At 33.3% G+C, this 17245-nt stretch overlaps 1 protein-coding gene across 1 annotated transcript; it reads left to right on the top strand.

Annotated features, from left to right (window-relative positions):
- Positions 1–2270: 2270 nt before the first annotated feature.
- On the top strand, positions 2271–14936 carry muc5.7 (mucin5.7). The gene is made up of 16 exons (XM_087307247.1): positions 2271–2360; positions 2532–2569; positions 2708–2738; positions 2816–2842; positions 2960–3131; positions 3433–3536; positions 6966–7137; positions 7567–7670; positions 7890–8064; positions 8156–8259; positions 9394–9559; positions 10560–10651; positions 13416–13590; positions 13775–13878; positions 14102–14273; positions 14698–14936. The coding sequence occupies exons 2-16, from the start codon at positions 2558–2560 to the stop codon at positions 14861–14863; spliced, it is 1776 nt and encodes a 591-aa protein (XP_087163373.1). The 5' UTR covers positions 2271–2360; positions 2532–2557; the 3' UTR covers positions 14864–14936.
- Positions 14937–17245: the final 2309 nt, after the last annotated feature.

Genomic DNA, 17245 nt, shown 5'->3' with positions numbered 1-17245 from the left:
CATCTTTCGGATGAGATGTTAAACCGAAGTCCTGACTCTCTGTGGCTGTGCCCACTGGCCTCTGTCTATCATGGCCTCCTGACAAACCCCGGTCTGGCGCAATATGGCTGCTGTCGCGTCATCCAGGTGGATGCTGCACACTGGTGGTGGATCAAGAGATTCCCTCAATGTGTAAAGCGCTTTGAGTGTTCAGAAAAGTGCTATCTAAATATAAGGAATTATTATTATTATTCCATTGAAGGTTTGACCATTTTAGCAGTGCTTTTTAGAAGTCAGGAACTGATGTCGGACGATGCTGGCTTAAGGCTGATTTATACTTCTGCGTCAAGCGCACGCGTATGCAACGACGCAGCCTACGCGTGGACACATAATCCCTCGCCGTGGCCGTCGACATCGCTGACGAGCACCTCTCAAAACATGTAACGGGTACACAGCGCAAGCTCTGTGATTGCTCGGCTTGGTAGTGCTGACGAGTGTGGGTGGAGGTGAGAGCCGCATGAGCGTGATGCAGCGAGTGTTTACAAGTGTGGAGTCCCGTAAAGGAGCTCCGGATGGAGACTGTTGCTTTGTTTTTTCCTTATGATTACAGTTGTTGCAGGTCCGTCGTTCCTAACTCAATATCAGCTAATTTGAGCCACTTGTACTTTAAAAAAGCGTTCAGGACAAACAAAACACCACCAAAGGAACTCGACACAGAGAAACATAGACACCCACTGCCAGCTAGTGTTTCGGATGTGTTATTCCAGAGGAACACAGACAGTGCGCAGAAGTATAAATACACGGCTTTACAGTCTCTGTAAAACAAGACGGGGTTAAGTTTGATAAGGGATGCTATCATATACAGTACATGATTTTTTCATGGACTAGTGTACATTTATAACAATACATAACATACTTTTACACAACCGTATAATTCATATTGGTTCAAAATATAAAAAATGGCCACAATGAAAGTCAACTGCATGGCTTTACTACTGGGGATAGCATAACAGTCAGATAACTGTATGCGAGTCAATTACTTTTCAACCTGGCTATTGCTGAATGTCTGTCAGGATAGGACTGGAGGCATCTTTTCACAGTAAAATAAACAATGAACTGTAACTTTTTGTTTTACATCTGACATTGTTTCTTCTCAAAGGTAAGTTTATTTCTCATATTTTGTACTTTTCTCATATTTACACATTTTTGCCTTGGTGTCATTGTGTGAAACTTTTGTTCTAAAGTTTTTTAATTTAATTTAATGTTCTTTTTTTTTTTTACTTTTATTGCTGTCTGCAGATATATGTATAAGAAAAACGTATAAGGGCTGAAAACTTGAAAGGTTGTCTCTGACTTTCTACTGTGTTCTGGATTCTGTTGTGTTTTGTGAGACATTTCTTTTCATTTAAAATTCATTGCGCTGCCAAGCATTTGCATTTAAGGACCATATAGTCACCTTGGAATTGTAAGGTTCTATCTGCGTCCTGAATGATTTTAAGATATTGAGCTTTAAAGTTTTTGCATTTCGTAGCAAACAGAATATGTGTAACATTTTTTTGTTTGTTTTTTTATAAAAAGTCTTAAAATGTAAACATCCTGTAATTTAAATAAGTTGTCATTTAATAAGAATATGTCAATAACTCAATTTTGACAATGTCAGATAGAACCTTGTAATTTTAAGGTGACGATATAAAAAAAAACTACTTTTTAAAAATGTAGTCCCACTTAAAAGTTGACATTTTCAGTATGATATAATACATATTCTGCTGGGAATTCTGTGCTGAAACTTAAGACACATTCTGATGATAACAGAGACTAATATTACATACAGTATTGAATGTCATTCATTGTCTTGTCTTATGTGATCGGAGTATTGTATATCACAATGGCACCTGTAAATATGTTATGAAATTGACACATATACTTTTCTTCCCCAATAAGTAAAAAAGAAAAGCCTGTGACCTAGTTTCTTGTGTAAAGTATATTGTAAAGGGTTACAGTTGCTGTATCATCTCTTTCTAATGCATCTAGCACGGTCAGCTTTCACATATTATAACAACATTCTCTGTTTGTTTACGTGAAGAACAAAAAAATAAGTCTCAGACCAGACCAAAAATAATCCCTATTCAGGACCCCCCAGAGAATACTTGACAGTGGTATTTCACGTGAGATGGGCGGAGGTGAATACAAAGAGGTGAGGAATCAGGTCAAAGCTGATAACTGATGCTACTCCAAAAGGTCTGGGAGGAGCCCGTCTGCTTTAAAAGAGAACCAATTTCAGCCATCAAAACAGATGTTGTGCAGACAACCCTGCATTTAGTGATGGTCAAATACAGTGGTGGATATTGATATATAATAGAAGAGTCATCAAGTAATATCTGGTGAGTTTATAATGTTTATGTATTATATACAAGTCATTATTTAAAATGATCAAGTGTTTTTGGAGTTGTGCTTATTTATCTTTTTTATTTATTTATTTATTTATTTATTTATTTATTTATTTATTTATTTATTTATTTATTTATTTATTTATTTATTTATTTATTTGTTAGACCCACTGTTGAGAAAAGCCAGAAAAATGAACACCAAGGTATATTATATTATATTATATTATATTATATTATATTATATATATAAAAATATTATATTTTTATTATTATTTCTTTCATTTTTATATTTATTATTTCATTTTTTTTATTCATAAATTTTTCATGTCATTCTTTCTTAGGTATTTGCTATCTTGGTGGTTCTTGTTACAAGTAAGTTTGATTATGAATGTAGATGTTTTATAACAAAAAAGGCTAGTATGGTCATAAAGTATTGTCATTATTTATAGGTACACTCTTTTCGCTCTCCACTCAAAGTAAGTCATTTTTCTACTCTTGCATATTTTGTTACTATATCGATCTCTTAAAAGATTCTCATCTGGTGTCACTCTTTGTGTATCAAAGCAGCTTTTCTTCTATTTGCTGTTTTTCAGGTTGTATAACTCAGTGGTTTGACAATGATGACCCAACTGGACAAGGAGACTATGAGCTTTTGTCTGATCTTCTCACTGCGTACTCTGGAGAAATTTGTCCAAATCCAGTTGGAATTGAAGTTCGAACAGTCTCCGGCATACTAGCATCTCAAACAGGAAACATCTTTCAAGTGTGAGTTTATACAACATATTTATTTATTAAAGTACATGTTTCTGGTAATATTTTTTTCTGAGAAAAAAAAATACTTATGCTGCTTCATCAAACCACTTTCTGTTTAAATGAATTGAAACAAAACAATTCTTAGGTTGTTTTGGGTTACCATAATTGTTTTATGTTCAATCCACTTAAATTTGTAAAAACAGTTGTTTTAAGTTAACTTAATCAATTTGTGCTGGGACAACATAAACGAATTGTGTGAAACCCTACATTTTTTACCTAAACTTTGTGTTTAAAATGATTGTGTGTTTTGAAGAAATAATCCGTCATCTGGGTTTGCTTGTGTAAACGCCAACCAAGCAGGAGGAGTTTGTGCTGATTATAAAGTGCGCTTCACCTGTCCAGAAGCATGGTGTGCAAGTAAGTGTCATCTATCATTTACACTGCAACAAATGCCTTTCTTACTTACTTAGGTTTTTTATCTTGTTTCTAGTCCAAATATCTATAACATCTTAAATCAAGAAGAATTTTCTAGACAAGTAAACATAGTCTTGTTTTAAGAAATAATATGTCAAAATTAAGTGAGTTTTTCGTTAAAACAAGCAAAATAATCTGCCAGTGGGGTAAGCAAAATTATCTTGTTTTTCCTTTTGACATAAGATTATTTTGCTTTCCCCATTAGCAGATTATTTTGCTTGTTTTAAGGAAAAATTCACTTATTTTGGCATATTATTTCCTAAAACAAGACTATATGTTTTTTCTTATCTAGAAAATCCGAAAATCCTTCTTGATTTCAGAAGTTTTAGATATTTGGACTAGAAACCAAACAAGTAAGTCAAAAAAGTGTTTTTTTTTTTTTTTTTTTTTTTTTTTTTTTTGTTGTTTTTGCAGTGTAGGTCAGTGTTTCCCAACCTTTGTCCTGAAGACACACCATCAGTGCACATTTTCAACCTCTTCCTAATAAACCACAACTGAATCACCTGAATCAAGAACATAATAAGAAACTCCAAAACCTGATGTTAATGTGTTAGAAAAGGGATACATCCAAAATATGTACTGTTGGTGTGGCTTTAGTAATGGGGTTGGGAAACAATAATCTAGGTTGTGTTCATACTTGTAGTTTGTTTCCATTTGGTTCCTCTGCATTATACACTGTAAAAAAGGTTAGAACATCCAAAAACGAACATCTAAAACAATACTGCACTGAAAAAATTGCTTTAAATTGACAGTATTACTGAATTACTGAATAAAAATTTGCAAATGCACTGTAAATGAACAATAACAGCTGTGCTGTAGCTTGACAGCAAAGCTTTAATTGTTAATTTACAGTTCACTTGCACATTTTCCTGGTAATACTGTAAAAATTGCCAATAATATTGTTAAATTTACAAGCGCACTGCAAATTAACAATTACAATTGTTCTGTAGTTTTACAGCACAGTTATAATTGGCTATTTACCGGGTGTTTGTAAATTTCACCAGTATTACTGTAAAAATTGCCAGTAATACTGTAAAATTGACAAGTGCCCTTTAATTGAACAATTACAGTTGTGCTGTAGCTTGCCAGTTAAGTTGTAATTGTTAGTTTACAGTGCACTTAAAAATGTTCCCAGTAATACTTTGAAAATTGTCTGTAATACTGTAAAAATTGTTAGTAATACTGTCAAATTTACGAGCAAAGTTTAACAGTTGAACAATTTCAATTGTGTTGTAGCTTTGCGCTTGTAAATGTTGCCAGTAACACTGTAAAAATTTGCCATTAATACTGTAAATTAATAATTAAAATAGTGCTGTATAGCTACAGCACAGTTGCAATAGTTCATTTACAGTGCACATGTAAATGCCATCATATATATGGGTGCCATCAGCTAAGTACACAAAATATTAACTGGGTTTGCATTCCTAAAACAAGGCTAATCTTTTCAAAGTAAGAAAAGAAATACAAATAAAATCCCTGTAAGTGTGTTCCATTAAGTTGTTAACATCAGTAAACATGGAGTCACGTGTGTGTATGCCATATCAGAGTTTATTTTGGAAAATGTGTTTCCATTTTATTTGCTTTGACCCTTTTTCGCATACATCCATAACCACCTCAAGCGAGGGTACATTTTTTTGGGATTTAATGGATTTTTAATTTGAAATTTGACATTTATACAGTATCACTCATTTTTCCTGTGATAGTATTCAAGTATTAATAGGGTCTCCAATTAACATAGGTGATGGAAGCCCAGCTATTGTTTTTCAATGCTCTGTTAATTTTGTCTCAAAACCTCAGTCTCATATTCTGTCTCAAAATGTATGTTATCAAAGTCATGTTTAGTGAATATGAACCTGAACTAACCATCTCTACTGTACTATAAATCCTTGGAAGTCTCAGTCTGCTTATTAGGAGATCACCAGGGTTTGTATACACTATTTCAAGGGTCATTCTTCAACTACAGGCACTTTTAGCCTTGTGAAGTTGAGTAAAAAAAAACTTGTAAAAAAATAACGTAACAGTCTCATAAGTTTGAACAATTTGTCTAGTTTTAAGATCTGTAAGAGGACAAACTTAGATAAGAAGAGAAACATTTTTTCAATCATGAACTGAACAAATGTAATTTCCACCACATCTCAATATACAGCTTATTTAAAATGAAATACATTATGGCAGTCAAACATTGTCTAAGATCATTTTTGTATCTAATTTAACCAATCTTTCTACAATATATATAATAATTATACATTTATCAATGAAATAAATTAGTTGTATGCTGAATTGTTCACCTGTCACACTCTAAAATTTAATATTAATTTAAATTAATAGAAAATAACTTTTTTTTTAGAAAATAAAGTGAATTTATTGAATAAAGCATGAACTTATACATTGTGAATACACTTTTAATGTGGGATGAGAACTTTTGAAGTATTTTTTTTAAAATGTGTGTGATGAAAAATGACAGTGGTGAAAATGACATTTCAACAGTTTATTGTAAAAAAAAAAAAAAAGAGAAATAGCTTCACCGATTAGCTTTGAATTGATACTAGCCTTTTATGTATACAAAACACTCTTATTTACCTTAATTTTGTTTGGTTTTTAAAAACATCTTTGAATGTATAACATGTTTGAAAATGACACAGAATAAAGGTATTTGCTTATTAAGCAATATTTAATATTTTTAATATTAAAGTGTTGTTTATAAAAATGTAAACTCCCTCCATCTTGAACATGTTCTCAGATGGCACTATTCATTTTCATAGAAACCACCTAAATAATCTCACACAAACTTTTTAAAGTGACATTACAGTGTTGTGGTGGAAATGACACTGATACTGTGCGACAGCTATATTTTGTATAAAAAATAATGTTGATAATAGTCTCACATTAATAACTATAAAATATTAAAATTATTTCACTAGTGCTTTATTAAGATACATTAATTGATACCAGATAAATAATATTTTAAAATGTTATTTTTATTGTTGAAGTTTTAAACTCTGGGTGTGCAACAAGGTGAAAACAGCGATTTTGACACCTAAAAGGAGGTTGAGTAATATGAAAAATATATAATAGAAAGGTAGTCATTTTTTTAAAGTCGGTTTGATTGTTTGTTTGACAAAGAAAGAGGAATTTGAACAAAATTAACTATGTTTTTAGATATATGATCAAAGGACATAAAAAGTGCCCATAGTTAAAGAATTACCCTCAAATGAACTGTAATAACAAAGCAATCAAACCAGAGTTAGTTTAAACTGAACCAAACATGAAAATATTCTTGTCTAAATGAGTTTATCAAGAATTAATGAAGTCTATAATAGAAGTCGTTGTACTGTATGGCTTAATGTTTTCCATTCTGGTCCACCCTTTTAGGTTGTAGAACACCCTGGTTTGATCGAGATAACCCCGGTGGGCTGGGAGACTATGAGACTCTGCCATTAACCCTGTCGACATACCCGCTTCAAGTCTGCGCTCAGCCCATCGCCATTGAGGTTGAAACTATTAGTGGGACCCCCACATTGCCAACTGGAAACAATTTTCAAGAGTACGAAAAACTTAAATTAAGTCAAACACATTTCCATTTGTCCTATATGCACTAAATGAAATTTCTAATTCTAGCTGCTCCAACTATGCGAAGAATGTTGAAACAGTATTAGGAGAAATACAGTAATAATTCTCTGAGAGCATGGGATGCAATTCCACTGACATACAGTATAATAATGATTTATCAGTGAAGTGTTTTACTAGGGCACCACAGAATTTGAGTTTAAGGTTCTAGAGAACTCCCTGACTGCATTCATTCTTGTATACTGTATATATAATTGGTTATTTTTTTAAGAATATGTTTCAAGAGCACAAGCGTGTTCAATCGGTACTATAAGAGCAGTCATGCAATAAAGTGTACTGTGCTTAAAACAACACTATAATTGGCAAACTGCTTTAAACAGAGAACAAATGTATTCTTTTTCTGCAGATATGATCCAAAACTTGGCTTTTCCTGTGTGAATGCACAACAGAATGGAGGGTGTCAGGACTACAAGGTCCGTTTTACATGCCCAGTGATTTTTTGCCAACCACGTATGTATATTCATTACATATACTTTGTTACTCATTGTATACATGCTTATATATTTTAAAAATAATTTATGGGTGTTTTGAAGTATTTGATCATTTTTATTTTTATAAACATTGTTTTTATTACTTATCTATCTCATAGTTTTCCTACAGTTGTTACGTGTTTACACAATTTAGTGATTTTTTTTTAACTTGATGAATTCTCTGTACTATTTTCATCAGAGTGTGTTACCAGGTGGTTTGATTCTGACAACCCTAACACTAATGGGAGTGATTCTGAACTCTTGAGTGTCCTTCAAAGTGCAAACGCTGGGTACATTTGTTCAAATCCACTCGGAATAGAGGCTCAGACCATCTCTGGCCAACCAGCATCTCAAACAGGAAACGTCTTTCAATCGTGAGTTTATCAAGGTTTTGAGTCAGTCATGATAATACAGAAATGGTGTCTAGTTATTGCCTTAATTCATGCTTTAAATGTGTTTTTGAAGGTATAATCCAACAGTTGGGTTTTCCTGTGTAAACGCAAACCAAGCATCAGGGATGTGTGCTGATTATAAAGTGCGCTTCACCTGTCCAGAGCAATGGTGTTCAAGTGAGTAAGAAAATAGATTGAAATAAAACAATATTCTACCTAATATGTGACTAGTTTTATATAATATATAGATATCTTCTAATGTTGTTTATATATTAGGTAAAAAAGCCTAAAAGGGTTAGTTCACCCAAAAATTCAGGTATTAATTCCAAGATGTTCAAAGTTCAGAATAGGAACCAAAAACTTTGTCAAAACATTCCATGTGACTTGTAATGTTTCTATGCAAGCATACGAAGCTCCAAGAATAAATCTGTGTGCCTGAATAACTGTAAATACGTCTCTGTTTACCTACTAAATAGCCTTTCAGGTTGTTCAGCCTGATCTCACGAGGAAACGGAGGTATTTTACATATTTGACAGGTAAGTGGCTAATTCATACGAATTCGTATGAGTTCAGTCGTTCGAAAATGTACGATTTTAAAAAGGAGGTGTGGCACCCAACTCCACCCCTAACCCCAACCGTCATTGGGTGATGAGCCAATCGTACTAAATTGTATGAATTAGATTGTACGAATTCATACGAATTAGCCACTAAATTAAAAAGTTGCGAATTGCCGTGAGATTGTGTTGGGTTGTTATGATATCTATTATTACGGGCAGTACCACCTATTGCAAGTAAATTCAACAATACTTTGTCATATTGCAAATACTAAGTGTCATATTGCCCATAGTGAATACGCACCCTGAATATGATAATAGAGATATTGACGAACAAAGTAGTTTTTTCTTGGAGCTTTATATGATTACATTGAATCACTAAACTCTCGTGGAATGTTATGGCAATGTCTTTTTGCTGGATTTTGAATGTCTCTGGACCATTGCTGTCTATGGAGGGTCAAAGAGCTCTTGGATTCCATCACAAATATCTAAGTATCTATATAAAAAAATGCCTTTTTAATTTTTTAACAACTTTTTCCACCTAAATAAATATCTAGATATCTACTGTATATAAGGCCTCATAGGATTCAAACGACGTGAGAATAGATAATTTTACTAGCTTCGAATTCTCATTTTTGAGTGAACTAACTGTGCAAACTTTTTTGTTTTTGTAGGATTGTTCTCTAGAAATCACAGTGATAAAGATCGAGCATTTTGTTTTAAATTTTAAGTTCTGAGTTATTTATCTCTTTTTTAGGTTGTAGGACACCCTGGTTGGATCGAGATGATTCCAGTGGACTGGGAGACTATGAGACGCTGCCATTAATCCAGATAGCATATCCGCTACAGGTCTGTGCTCAGCCCATCGCCATTGAGGTCACAACCCTTAGCGGGACCCCTGCACTGCCTACCAGTTTTCCAGAGTATGGTGAACAGTATATTTCCATTTAAACATTCTTTTAATTATAGCAAGTCTTGGGCCCATTTTATATTACGTGACCTTAACTTAGACAGTATGTATAAGAAATAATTATTCGTTATAATGTACTTATTGTTTACATACATATAATTTTTACATAGTACTTATGATTGATTAAATACATGCATGTTAATACATTAAATAATTTCTGTAATTACATAATTAATTGCACTGTTGACCATCCCTTACACCTTATCCCACCATTAAACCTACCCATACTACCAAACTTGTCCCTAACCCTACCCGTACCCCACCTCAAGTGCACCAGAAGTTATTATTAGCCCCCTTTTGAATTTTTTTCTTTTTTAAATATTTCTCAAATAATGTTTAACAGAGCAAGGAAATCTTCACAGTATGTCTGATAATATTTTTTCTTCTGTTGAAAGTCTTATTTCTTTTATTACAGCTAGATTAATAATTCAAACACCATTTTAAGGACAAAATTATTAGCCCCTTAAAGCTATTTTTCCCGACTGTCTATAGAACAAACCACCATTATACAAAAACTTGCCCAATTACCCTAACCCACCTAGTTAACCCAATTAACCCAGTTCAGCCTTTAAATGTCACCTTAAACTGTATAGAAGTGTCTTGAAAAATATCTAGTAAAATATTATTTACTGTCATCATGACAAAGATAAAACAAATCCGTTATTAGAAATGAGTTATTAAAACTATTATGTTTAGGAATTTAATGAAAAAAATCTGCTCTTTGTTAAAAAGAAATTGGGAAAAAAATAAACAGGGGTCTAATAACTCAGGGGGCTAATAATTCTGACTTCACCTCTAAGTAGATGGTAGTTAAGGTCACTAAATATAAAATGAGACAATTTTAATGTGATGTCAAGAAGGTTTATTCATTGTACATTCTGGATATTCAAGAACACTTCTGCATAACAGGTAATGTAATAAATACAATGTCTCTTTGTGCTATTTTTCTGCAGTTATGACCCATTGCTGGGGTTTAAGTGTGTGAATGGGGCCTGTCAGGACTACAGAGTCCGTTTTACATGTCCAAAGACTTTTTGCGGTGGACGTAAGTATCTAAAATATTAGTTTAATTCGAAAAGAAAATTCTGTTTTCTCATTTATTCACCAATTCCATGAAATTTATTTTTTAAACACAAATTTAGTTTTATTATTTAAATCTGAAATATTTATTTTACACTTTTACTTTTTCATGTTAAAAAAAACCTGCATAAAGAAGTAATTATGTCTCTTCTCTATTTAAAGCATTTTAGATTTAAAGTGCAACAACTTTCAATGAGGAACAGAAAGTGCTCTAATTTGGTTAAAAATATTTACAGATTTGTTCCAAAGTTTAACTATTTTTGTGGCAATTTGATGCGAAGAATAGGCTTAAATCTAAGTGCAAACTGTGTTAAATAAATAAAATAATCAATAATATAGAGAAAACCAACAGAGAAAACATAGTAACCATGCAAAGACAATGAATGACAAACACTCACCATTGTATTTATACACTGAACACAATCTAATGTAGGAAACAAGACACAAAAAACAAGAGGAACCATTGAAATAAAGGGACTACATTGCAGAGGACTACAACAAACAAGAAAAAAAATAGGAGTTCATATTGTAAAACAAAGCAGTCACACATTTAAGGTTTCATCAGTTCATTTATTTACTAAAATGAACTCACAATGAACAATACTTGTGCATTTAATATTTACTAATGCATTACTAAAGTCTAAAGTTGTGCTTGTTAACAATAGTTAAACTACAGATAAACTAGAAGTTGCTAAGAATTTTATTTCTGTTACACTGGACACTGGTTGACGGCATTGTGGATTCATGTGCAGCTTTATTTAACAGAGAATGGTCAGCCAGGGATGGCAAGGTTTCGGGTGCTCCGATTTCCCCAAGTCCAAAAACATGCGCTATAGTTGAATTGGGTAAGCTAAATTGTCCTTAGTGTATGTATGTGAATGGAAGAGTATGGGTTTTTCCCAGTAATGGGTTTCAGCTGGAAGGGCATCTGCTGCATAAAACAAATGCTGGATAAGTTGGTAAATCGATCCACTGGGCGACCCTAGATTAATAAAGGGACTAAGCCAAGAGGAAAATGAATGAATGGTCAGGCAGGCAACAGTTAACAGGTGCAAACAGACAATTTAAAGAGTGTGGTCAAAAGCAGGCAAGAGACTGGTGCAGGCGGCAAACAGGATAAACAATAAACAAAACACAGGTCAAAAACAAAAGAAGGCTAGACAAGAAATAACGCTTTGAAATGCTTACAGAAAACAAGACTCAGCAATGTGTGTGTGTGTGCGTGCGTGCGTGTGTGTGCGCGTGTGTGTGCATGTGTGTGTGTGTGTGTGTGTGTGTGTGTGTGTGTGTGTGTGTGTGGTGAATAATATATAGTCCAGATAATCAGTCCATGAGGAGTAGGCCATACCGGAATCTGCACGCGCAGAATTCTGCAGATTTCTGCCCATCATTGATTCTGTTAATTTACTTGAGTAAATGTGTGTAAATTTGTTTTATTCAGTTTTTAAATAAATTTCAGTCATATCACTGAAATATGAAAATGATATTATTAGTTTACAAAACAGTTTGTAAAGTACTTTTTCTGTCTTTTAGTAGATATATTATATAAGAGACTCGTTATGTTTACTAAATAAAGTGGATCTAATTGGATTTGCATTGTAAACATTAAATAAAAGTTTCAAATGTATTATTTTTTACTTCATGTATTAAGTTTTTAGTTAGATTCTCCCAAAATCGTTCCGCATAAATCCGCAGATTTTAACAAAATTCTCAGCAGAAATAGTTAAATGCCTGCAGATTCCTTCTGGCCCTAATGATGAGTTACCAGCTGTGTGTGTGTGTCAGTGTCCTGATGACTGTCAGCTGTGGCAGGAATGATTGGAGCAATGATTTCCGGGATTTGTAGTTAATATAATGGCGGCATTATAGTCCAGGTGATAATGGATGTTTTCCAGCGATCTGCAAAGCCTAGATCGCTGGCGATGGTGACAATTTCAGTATGTTGATGTAGTTTTAATCAGAGTATTGGGTTGGTGCGGCGATTTGTTTTCGCACATCATTTTCTCCTAGCAAACTAACGATAAGAGAGGCGTGGTTAAGAATATTGTGGCTGAAGCCAAACCCCACAAAATGTGCACTAGCAAAATACATTGTACATTTTGATTTGATGATGATTTTAATGCACACTGTAAAAAAATACGGTAACACTTTACAATAAGGTTCATTAGTTAATGCATTTACTAACATGAACTAATCGTGAACAACACATGTACAGCATTTATTAATCATAATTGAACATTTACTAATGCATTATTAACAACCAAGTCCATGCTTGTTAACACTAGTTAATGCACCATGAGTTAAACTAACAATGAACTACTGTATTTTCATTAACTAACGTTAACTAACATGAAAAAATACAGTAGTAAATGTATTGTTCATTGTTTGGTCATGTTAGTAAATGCATTAGTTAACATTAACTAATGAACCTTATTGTAAAGTGTGAACAAAAATACAATGACAGAAAGTCAAGACAACAATATTTTTAAATTGCTTTAACTTATTTTTAACATGTTTTAGCTACATTTTTTAAGTTATACAAAGTTTAACTTAAGATTTTTTGTCATTTTGATTGATGTAAGTTGAGATTACTAGAAAAGTTAATTTAATTCAACTAAAAAATTTAAGGCAGCTATATTTTACAGTGCACTATGAGTTAACAAGAAATAACAATAGTCGGTGCTTTTGTTTGTTTGTTTTAATGTTTCCCTCTGTACTGCATTCATCAGAGTGTGTAACCAGGTGGTTTGATTCTGACGACCCTACCACAAAGGGAGGAGATTCTGAGCTCTTGACTAACCTTCTCAGTGCATACTCTGGATCCATTTGTCCAAATCCACTCGGAATAGAGGCTCAGACAGTGTCAGGCCAGTCAGCATCTCAGACGGGAAACGTTTTTCAAGTGTGAGTCTTTCAAAAAATATTAAAACGTGTGTGTGTGTGTGTGTATGTGTGTGTGTGTCTATGTCTGTGTGTGTGTCTGTGTGTGTGTGTGTGTCTGTGTCTGTGTCTATGTCTGTTTCTGTGTCTTTGTATGTTTGTTTTTGGCAAATATTAAATCCTAAACATTTTGCACATTTTTCTGAAGATATGATCCTACAAATGGGTTTTCCTGTTTAAATGCAAACCAAGGAGGAGCCATATGTGCTGATTATAAGGTGCGCTTCACCTGTCCAGAGGAATGGTGTTCAAGTGAGTTCACCCGATGTCATGATAACATTAATTGATTTAATTAAGAAAAATCTAATAACTATCTGGTCATGCCTTGGATTAATGTACTGGAGATAGACCTCTTTTTTATTTTTATTTTTATAAAGTTTCTAGGAGCATGACTCAAAGAGGTAAAAGAATTCATATGAAAAACTGCTTTAACCAACACATTGGCTTTATAACATTTCGTGTCATTCTCTTACAGAATGTATGACACCGTGGTTTGATCGAGATAATCCTGGTGGAATGGGAGACTATGAGCCACTGTCATTAACTCCAACAGCATTCCCACAACAGGTCTGTGCTCAGCCCATTGCCATTGAGGTTTCAACCATTACCGGGACTCCTGTACTGCCAACTGGAAACCATTTTCAAACGTAAGATTTAAGAATACTTCTTTTAGGGCTGTTAAACGATACACATATTTAATCGCAGTTAGCTGCATAAATATCATGAGGTAACTTGTGATTAATCACAACTTAATTGTTCTAAATGTGTCCTAAAATAATATAATGTTGCAATGTGGAACTGCATAAAACAATATTATTGATTTCAGTGCACACAATAAAAAACTGAAACATAATATAGGAATGAGCTGAAATTACATTTTTTGGCCTGAAGACTGAAAACCAAACACATTTCTTTTCTAAAATGCAAGTGTTAATCGCACGTTAGTAAAATTAGTGCTGTTAAAAAAAATTTTGCTTTTAATGTGTTATTAACGTGTTAATTTTGACAGCCCTAATATCTATTTCTATATGTATTTGTAAAGATTAACAACCACTCTCTCTTATTTTGCAGATTCGATCCACTTCTGGGCTTTGAGTGTGTGAATGATTTTCAGAATGGATGGACCTGTCTGGACTACAAGGTCCGCTACAAATGTTTCTGCAAGATCGTAGGTCCCACAATCGAAAGTCGCCCATTTGAGCTTACAAACCTAACAGATTTCCTAAATGTAGGATAAACTACACTTTCAATTTAAGATCAGATTTAATTGGAGAAAAAAACATTAGCAATAAACGTTTTCTTGCATTATCCTTCAAAGCCTCTGCTCATAATGTGTTGCATGCTGTGGAATGCCAGCTGTTTGATGACACTTTGTTTGACACTTACACTTCTATTAAGCATCTTTAAGTTGGTTTCAGTATGGTTTTAGTAACAGTATGCAGTTGAAGTCAGATTTATTAGCCCCTAAAATAAAAGCTGTTTATTTTTTTTAAACCATTAATTTTGATAAATAATTTTATCTACATTATTAGCCCCTTCAGCTTTAATTTTTTTTCTTAAATATTTTAAAGAACAAACCATCATTATAAAATAACTTGCCTGATTACCCTAACCTGCCCTGCCCTAACCTAACCTAAAGTTAAGTCTCTTTAAGCTGTATAGAAGTGTCTTGAAAAATATCTAGTCAAATATTATTTAGTCATCATGGCAAAGATAAAATAAATCAATTATTAGAGATTACTTATTCAAACTATTGTCTAGAAATTTGTTGAAAAAATCTCTCCATTAACAGAAATTGGGGGAAAAAAATAAATATGGGGGCTAATAATTCTGACTTTAACTGCATATACAGTACATAGCAGTATACTGTTTGGTTGTAATTTTTATTGTACGTATTGTAATTAACATGAAAGAGCTTCCCACACTTGAAATATGTATTTAAACTTGGTTCTCAGCACTGTGGGCACCATTTGGATGTTTATCACTGCAAAGTTATTTCCAAAATGATTTTACTTCTCAAAAAATGCATACTTTGTGTGAGTATATCGGGACATTGGATTGCATTCAGTCTATTATACTTTATTTGTTCAAGGCGTGAGCACAAGTAATAATTTGTTGGTTGCAGTTAATTTAATGGCTACTAATGTCATTGATTACAAAGGTTTCTAAACTTTACACACAGTCCCTTTAAAGGGGAACTGTTATGAAAAAATCATTATTATAGGGGGTTTAAACACAGTTGTGTGGTAACAGTCTGTAAATATAATCAGCTTTTTAATGGTATATATATATATATATATATATATATGTATGTGTATATATATATATATATAAATTTAATCATTTATAATCACACTTCATAAAAACAGTCTGCAGAAACACTTTGACTGAGATTCTCCATTGGTATGTGTCATCAGAGGGGGAAAGCCCCACCTATTTGATGATCTCTCCCTGATTAGCATAGGACATTAGTCTTGTTTTTGAATCTGCCACTACACTGACACGGGCATTTTGTGCTCTGCCCTTTTTTGAAAAGAGCACATTCGTATTTAAAGCAACAGTGCATCAAAATGGCACGATTAGGATCAAAGCCAAAAATGGGGAGTTTCAAAGAGTTGTAAAACATTATTTGTGGGGTATTTTGAGCTGAAACTTCACATACACACTCCAGGGGCATCAGAGACTTATTTTACATCTTGTAAAAAGGGGCATGATGGGTCCTCTTTAAAAGAGTTTTTAAAGAAATTATTGGAAATTGATAGGGCCACATTTTCTCGGTTAATATAGTCCATATAATTAAAATGAATTTTTCCTTTAACTTCTTGTTCTGTGTGTCTTAAATGAAACAAACATATGAAAAGTATTGTAGCACAATACACAAAATGCTTAGTTTTTCTCATACAGACAGTTGTGGTGAGAAGTATTGGCTCCCTTGGTAAATTTAAAGAAAGCTCGGAAAACAAATCTGTGTTGTTTATATTTTATATTGCATAAAAAAATCACAAAATTATAGTTTAATTGAAATAAAACAGGTAGCAAGGTGGCGCAGTGGGTAGCACCATTGCCTCACAGCAAAAAGATAGCTGGTTCGAGCCTTGGCTGGGTCAGTGAACATTTCTGTATGAAGTTTGCATGTTCTCCCCTTGTTCGTGTGGGTTTCCTCTGGGTGCTTTGTTTTCCCCCACAAGTCCAAAGACCTGCTGAATTGGCTGTAGTGAATGAGTGTGTATAAGTTGCAGCTAGAGGTGCATCCGTTGCATAAAACATAAGCTGGATAAGTTGGCTATTAATTCCACTGTGGTGACCCTAGATTAATAAAGGGACAAAACCAGAAAGAAAATCCATGAATGAATGAAATAAAACAAATAGAAATGAGTAAGAATTCATTATGAAATATATTTTTCTTAATATACACGTTGGTAAAAACTTCAGACATTGTTTTATTCAATGCTTTAGAGAGATATTTTTTTCCCATACAGAATCTAACTACACTGTAAAAAATCTATAGTTCCACACAATTTATGAATTCAATTAATCAGATTGCTGATAAACTGATTAAGTTAGTGTAACAAATTTAAGTGGATTGAACATAAACAATTTTCCCAATAAACTCTCCAAA

Source organism: Danio rerio, chromosome 23 (assembly GCF_052040795.2).
Source record: "Danio rerio strain M-AB ecotype USA chromosome 23, GRCz13ab, whole genome shotgun sequence".
Lineage (NCBI taxonomy): Eukaryota > Metazoa > Chordata > Actinopteri > Cypriniformes > Danionidae > Danio > Danio rerio.
The sequence above is the reverse complement of the archived record's forward strand: the minus strand, read 5'-3'. Positions and strand labels throughout refer to the sequence as shown.

Excerpts from the sequence above, each read along its gene's own strand:
- muc5.7 (XM_087307247.1), top strand. Across the intron at positions 2,739-2,815 it reads CTTGGTGGTTCTTGTTACAA|GTACACTCTTTTCGCTCTCC; the intron begins GTAAGTTTGATT and ends CATTATTTATAG. Across the intron at positions 9,560-10,559 it reads CTGCCTACCAGTTTTCCAGA|TTATGACCCATTGCTGGGGT; the intron begins GTATGGTGAACA and ends ATTTTTCTGCAG.